This window comes from Euprymna scolopes, chromosome 3 (assembly GCF_053919585.1).
Source record: "Euprymna scolopes isolate OS-2025 chromosome 3, ASM5391958v1, whole genome shotgun sequence".
Lineage (NCBI taxonomy): Eukaryota > Metazoa > Mollusca > Cephalopoda > Sepiida > Sepiolidae > Euprymna > Euprymna scolopes.
Window position 1 is genome coordinate 198268679 of NC_136484.1, and position 7789 is coordinate 198276467.

General features: G+C 34.2%; 1 protein-coding gene across 1 annotated transcript in view; it reads right to left on the reverse strand.

Moving 5' to 3' along the window:
- LOC145263569 (uncharacterized) overlaps nucleotides 1-3709 on the reverse strand; it is a 67096-nt gene extending 63387 nt beyond the window's left edge. The window contains exon 1 of the mRNA XM_080120417.1: nucleotides 3258-3709. Within this exon, the coding sequence (XP_079976543.1) occupies nucleotides 3258-3699 (442 nt within the window). The 5' untranslated portion in view covers nucleotides 3700-3709. The remainder of the gene's footprint in view (nucleotides 1-3257) is intronic.
- Between the last annotated feature and the right edge of the window lie 4080 nt (nucleotides 3710-7789).

Sequence of the window (7789 nt, forward strand, 5' to 3'; positions counted from 1 at the left end):
GACATGATTAATTATTAAGGAGAAGTAATTACAAGTTTCTCCTTCCTAAAGTGACATATTTGGGTTTAGAATCAGTAAAGGAAGGCACTTCCAGACACAGTAGCTGCCATGACAGGGGCATCTCTGCCTCAAAACATTACAGAATTAAAAGCTTACCTCAGGGCAGTTAAATATTATCACAGTTATTTATCGACGATACTAGAACGGCTTCACAGTTTCATGAGGAAAGGTGTTCCATGGGTGTGGGGGCCTTTGAAGAAACAAAGAAGACGCTGTGTTCTGCATTCCTTTTAATTCATTTTGACCCATCCAAACCTATTCTAGTGAAATTAAATGCTTCTCCCTATGGACTAGGAGCTGCAATGCCTCATTGAATAGAAGGTGAAAGGGAGAAATCAGTATGCTACATTTCACGAACGCTGTCGAGGGTAAAACAGAACCATGCATACATGGAGAATGAGCGGTTATTCCTGTTTTTCTTTCGCGGTAAAAAAGTTACACCAATATTTGTATGGAAATAATTTTACTTTGTTCACAGACCACAAGCCGTTATTGGGGTTATTTACTGAACACAAACTGATTCCTTTCCTTGCTGCAGTCTGCATTCAATGCTGGGCCTTCTTTCTAGCTGCCTACAATTATAAGTTGGAGTATTGTGCTATGTTCATTAATGGACATGCAGATTGTCTCAGTCGTCTTTCAATCAATACACAGGAACAAGATGTCGCACCAAATACCAACAGAATACACACGATGAACGTGATTGACGCTCCAGTAGTTGTGGCGCCGGTAAGAATAAAGACGATAAAAGATCCTACTTTTAGTCGGGTGTACGAATACATCTGGAACGGCTGGAGCAAGTGCATTCCAGACATAGCAATGAAGCCCCATTTCAAAAAGCAAACAGAGAAAATGACGCAGTAGTATGGGAAGTAGGGTTGTAATTTCGGCCAGACTTAGAGTGAAAGCATTGCATCAGACAAACAAAGGAATCGTACATATGAAGGCCCTTGCTACACAACTATGTGTTGTGGCCAAATCTAGACGCTGATATCGAGAAAACCGGAAAAGTTTATGGAACCTGCATGCTTAATCAAAACAATCCCATCAAGGCTCCCATTCATTGCTAGGGATATTCAAATTTGCCATAGGAAAGAATCCACATAGATTATGCGGGTCCCTTTTTTACATGCATGTTTTTGATAGTAGTGGATGCTCATTTAAAATGGACAGAGATATGCATAACTAAAATATCTTCTCGGACAGCCATAATTGCAAAAATGAGAGGAATCTTCGCAACACATTTTCACAGCTCCTTACCACCCGTCATCAAATAGACAAGCAGAGCGCAGTAAAAAATGGAACTTAAAAGGATGGAAACAGACCACAAGGTAACACTCGAAACCAAGGTGATTTTTATTCCACTATAGGATAACTCCTAACTTATCAACTGGGGGTTCTCCAGTCGAGCTGATGTTCAAACGGCAATTAAGAACTGCATTTCATTTGGTAAAGCCACATATTTACAAGGCTTTGTACATGAAAAATAAAATGGAAAGGAAGAGCAAAGCAATGGAACCACTTTGTAAATTTAAAGTAGCCGATCATGTACTGTTACGTAATTATGGATCGGCTCAATGATGGATTGAAGGCACTATTACCCGGCAGTTGGGAGCAGTGAATTTGGAAATGAAGACTGGTGGAGGGATAGTAAGAAAACACGCGGACCAGCTTGTGAAACCTCCATCAATCGCAGCAAAGGGATTGATAGTTGAGATATAGGCAGACAACACTGCAGAGAATATTGAGAAATCCGGCACACCTGAAGTTTCCGGCACACCTTAAGTTCCCGAGGAAAGTTTAGTATATAGGAGCAGACATATGGATGAAGCTGTATGGACTCCAGCAGTAGTAGAAAACCGGCGACACCACCCACTCGCAAGTCAGTACGTATTCAGATACTATCCACAAAATTGAGCGATTATGTTTCTGATTCCAAGTAAGATTGAAGGGAAGAGTTACTCCTCTTACACCAATAATTCTAATGGAACTAATTATGGCCCTTTATAACCAGATGGCGTAGCTGTTTTCCAGTAAATAAAGAAAGCGTGGCAGCAGGCATTTTGGGGCGATCTTGATCACTGCTTGTTTTGTTACCATGTTAATTTAGTCTCGTATTTTTATTCATGCTAATTGTTACAGTAAGTACACATTACTCACTGATTTTTCCCTCTTGTAAATGGCAATCGCTCGTGCGTTTATTGTTTGCCAATTAAATGAATGAATGAATGAATGAATGAATTCTATGAATTTCCTCTGTTTTCTATTTCCTTATTGTACTAACTCACAGAAACTTAAATGCAACGCTAACAAACATCTCGTTGCAATTGTAACTTATGATGCTCTCTATAAATCTGGCTCTTAATTTACAGTAGTCCATTACATTTCGATGGTAGCATGTCTTTTTATGGTTAATAAATAAAATAAAAAACACATACCTAGATAGAACGGTTTAGTGGGTAAGGGTTAGGATAGAGTAAGGGTTAAGATTAGCAAACGGTTTTACTAATTCGTACTAATATTATTAATAGAAACACCTGAAACCGGACTTTGATGAGATTTAAATAGGAATCATGGTCATGAAATGGAGACTTCAACATACAGACAATTTATTCGAGATATTTCATTTAAAATATAAATTAAGAAATGATTTTCTAGATTTCCTAATTATTCAATCACAATCGTTTCACGTTTTGTGATCAATATCTTTTTGTTCTAAACCCGGGAAAAATACTGATAACAAATCTTAAAATAAAATTCAGATTAACAATGTCAAGCATTAAACTTTGCCTTGTCATTATTTAGTCTGCTTTATTATAGAAAAATACTCTTCACAGGATGGGTAAAATTAATTCCTCTGACAGAACAGTTTTCTACCATGCCCCCTTTCGAATATTAAAATCTATAAATGACGATACTAACCCTTCCATCCCGATGTTCCTTTTGCATAAAGCTACATTAAAATAAATATAGTTCGCATTACACATTTAAATAAATCATATAACTTCTCGAATGTCTAGTGGCGATACTAATTTCAGAAGCTGGTATTATTTAAACGTGAATCTTGGTTAATCTACGGGAATCAAAGGTTATGTAAAATGAATAATTTATATTTGAAGATGAATTCCCTTGTAAATGCAAAAAAGTAAACATCAAGAAAACGTATTGAAAGTTGAATAGAAAATGAACCAACTGACCTTTTGTGTGTTCAATGTGTTTCTCCTTTGCTTCTTCCTCGTCTTGAATTTTAATAATATCTTCACTCCGATCAATCAATCGATTCACATCTTTATCAAATGGTTGCTCCAAATATTCCGCGGTCACAGGTGGATATCTTGATGATGACAATCCAGAAAGAAAAGAATGTGTCGATGAAGCAATCTTTATGCGAGCCAAACTTTCGATGATGACATGCTGTCCATCTTGAATCGCCGATACTTTTGACAGTGGAATTAAAGACACAGTCAGGAACAACATTAATAAAAGATTGAAATTCGAAAATTTTTGTCGCCGTTTTATGCATCGTTGAAAACAGTCGTTATATTTTCTGAGGTGCTTAAATAAAGAATGTTGTAAGTGTTCGTTTCTTTCATATTTATTACCTGGCGTATGCAAACGTTTTTTGTCTTCATTCAACATTTTAGAAACGTAAAATTGACCCAAGAATTCTATGTTCTTGGAGCTCATCTGTTCTTGATAGGCATAATATTTATTGGTCTGAATTTATAAATTTTGTAATTATAAATTTTGTAAAGTGAATTTATTTTTCAGTAACAATATTTTGTTGGTAATTTTGTGATTACGTTCATCGATTTAACAAATTGAGAATATACGTTATTTCTATGAAAAATCATAAAAATGAAATGATTGAGGCATTTCCATCGTATTAATAGAGAAATCAGTTCACTCGACAAGTATAAAGATGTCATAAAATATATAGATATAATTATAAATTTACTTTAAAAAGTTCTGCATATGTATTGAACACTTTTGAAAAATGTTTGTTTAGTTCAGTACATTTTAAATTATTTTATATATATATATATAATTTTATATATATATAATTTTATATATATATATAATTTTATATTACATCGTATTATTATAAGATAATATATGTATGCATATATTAATTTAAATATTTACTTTAAGAATATTCAATATATGAGTAAACTGTAGCAATATAAAAACATAAATATGACAAGCCACAAAGAAATGTTTGCATATCACGTCATAAAGGGGGTTAAATTCATTTTGGTAAATGTTTAAACACGTGAAAAGATCCAATAGTAGAAAGTGCGTTTCAATCAAGTCAGTTATTGATTATTGTTAAGAACTGCTTCCTCGTCAATTTGCACAAAACAGTAACCATATTTCTCTACGTCAAAATGTCTTGTTTGTGAGCCGCGACCGTCTGTCGCTTGTGTAAGCGACTGGCCAAGTGAACGATCGAATGAATGGACGGAGAGTAAAAAGAAAGGAAGATAAAAAGAGGAAAAATTTGCCACGATTTTGTTTTCACCTTTCGTTCTGATTTGTTGTTGTTTTCACTAAGGTAACAAAAACAATAAAAAGATCAAAGGCGAAAGGGAAAGCACAGTTAAAGTTACAAAGGGAACAATTTGACTTTTGTTAATCTTGTAAAGAATAGAAACCAACGGACAGAAAAGAGAAAGAAAGAAAAAAGACTTAGTTTACAAAGAGATGATTTCAGAAAAAAAGGATTGAAAAAATTAGAACAATTTATAGAAAGAGAAAAAAAACAAGTGAATAAGAGCAAGGGAGACTGGAGAGCGAGAACGGGTGGGAACGAAGGTTAAGGTTGAGGTGGGTAAATCAGGGCTGTTTGGTTGCTGTGGTTCTATAACAATGATAGCAAGGAAATTGGAGTATTGACGGAGCAAATGTGTAACTGGAACGAGCGACATCGCTGAGAGGCACCACCTTTATTGGTGGTCTTGCGTTGCTTAGATTATTATGTATCGTACTGTAGCACTATTGAGCCTCTAAATTTTACTCTGCTCGATTGAATTCGTTTATTCGTTCGTTTTCCGGTGGATTATATGACAAAATACACTGAATTAATAAAATAAATGTTTTATTTCTTATTGTTATTTTTTTAATACAACTAAATAAATACAAATTTTGAATAATTAATTTAACTAATTTTCTTTGCATACTGATAGATAAATAAATAGGTGCATCGATAGAGACAGATATAAATAGATATAGATAAGTGAATAAATAGATTGAAAGAGAGAAAGAGATATAGATAGATAGATAGATAGATAGATAGATAGATACATACATACATACATGCATGCATAAAGACAGATAGATAAGGAGAGACAAAGTAAGAGAGAAAAATGAGATAGATAGATAGAAATAGATAGAAAGACAGAGATAGATAGAGAGAGAGATATGCTAAAAGAGGTAGATATAATTAAAGATAAGAATAGACATCTATAGGTAAAAAGAGGGGTGATAAATAAGAGAGATAGAAAGACATAGATAAAGACTGATATATACATACAAAGATAGATTAGTATTTGTTTTATACAGGATCGCAAACGAAATACATTTATCGATTAATAATTTATAAATGTATTTCACGATTGATTGAACAATATTCGATTGTTTAGTTAGGTGCAAAGTGTACAATCTGTTCTATGATTGGGCTTCATCTTTTCTGTGTTCGTTCATTGAAAAATATATCCTTCTAGACCAAAGAAACTTTTATTTTTGTTCTAATCCAAAGTGTCTCATTTTGGGTAGCTGGATATTCCCCACTACCTGCTTTTTTCGTCAACATTGGGTGCTTTTTTATTTTAAGTTATTAGAAATAATAATTATTATTTATATAGAAAAAATGAAATTGCTGATGTAAGTCTAGGATGTTATCTAAAGATTTTAGAAATATTATGTGGATAAATAATTTGCGATGCAGAATTTTTCCGTCACTTTTGGTGAAGATGGTATACTAATGCATATATACATATATATATATATATGTGTGTGTGTGTGTGTGTGTGTGTGTGTGTGTGTGTGTGTGTGTGTGTGTGTGTGTTCAATAGATTAGATTAGAGAAAATAAAATTATTTGGAGTAAATCTAATAGACACATCAGATAATAATTGAAGTGAATATATTACTAAAGTTATAATACAAATGTATGAAACTCATATATAAATATAGTTTAACTTATATTGCAAATTGTTTTAAAATATTAAAGTTTAAACAAATATTATCAAGAAATAATAAAAATTAAAATAATAAATTAAATAAATAAAACAAAAATACAAAATTAGAAAATAATGATATTAATTAGTACAGTTAAAACTCATAATATCTAAAGAATAACATTAGATTATGCAATTGGAGATAACTCAGTATACTTAAATAATAGGAATCTGTTTGAACGCAGAAACCACATCTTCCATACTTAATCTTACTTTGAGGAGTGCAACTTCATAGGACACACTAACTACTTTTGATATAAATGCAAATAATTGTAACTACTCATACGGGGCGTAGAAATATCTGGCTTTGAAACCAGGCGCGAGGCAAACCCTCTTGGTGCTAATGGGCCCGTAGATCTCGTCCGGTTATCCATCTAGAAGAAGGAAAACTCCGATGTAAAACCTGTGTCACTGATCTCATACATCTTGGCACCAGACGGGGGAGGAAGGTTTCCTCAGTCCTAGTTGACAACCACCCTAGAGCTAGTAACTCGATCAAATCACCAGTTTTCAAACTTAAATTACTTAAAGAGTGGGTAAACTCTTCCTATCGCTCAACTTCCATACTCCTTCTTTGCCTATTAGCAAGTAGCAGAGGTGCGAACGAAGTGACTAATTAGAGATAATCTGTGCTTGACCTTGTTTCCTTGCTAAGGAAATGAACGCCGTTCTCCACTCCTGCCTCATTCCCTTTCCCTTAAACTGGACATCTTGGGGGTACATGCTTACCATGTATGCTAACATTATTGGACTGGGGCACACTTGTGTAACAGGTTTGGGTGTACCGGTTTGACAATTTGTCTGGCTGCTGCACTTCGATTGATAGTACAGGGGTTCTAACTCTTTGGTAGCGCTTAGAGCGGTTGCTCTATAATCAGTTGTATATTATCGGGATGATTGTAGTGGTATGTCCCGAATATAAGAGACCCTGCACTCATCTCGGGTGAGCATTCCCTAGGGCACATTCCTGAGGACAGGAGTTCGGCTGATGGTCTACTTGTGTAACATGGTGGTGGCAATGCACATCCACTTTGCCTAGCACCCCTCACTCTAAGCTTAAACTATAAAAATGAAAGCTAGAAAAGGAAGAGAGTTTGACAAAGACGGAGAAGACAACAGAAACTCAAAAAGCGTGTCGGCCAAATTATATATATATATATATATATAACTACTTAATTTACTATAATTTATATATATATATATAACTACTTAATTTACTCACATAAAATTAATATACGAAAGTATAGATTTATGCGTAAACTTTAAGTATTTACTTCAAAAGTGCTCAATACGTAGGTAGAGCTAGTTAGTAATTTATAAAATATATGTGACGATTAAGCTACACTGAATATTCTGCGTTTCATCCACTCTAGGACTCCTCAGGCTTATGCGCGAATTCCGTGGTTGTTTATCGTTTTTATATGCTCCTCTCCTATTAAGATTTTAGTTAGCCAATCAGCTTTCTAGTATCCACCGCGCCCCTTCCTATCA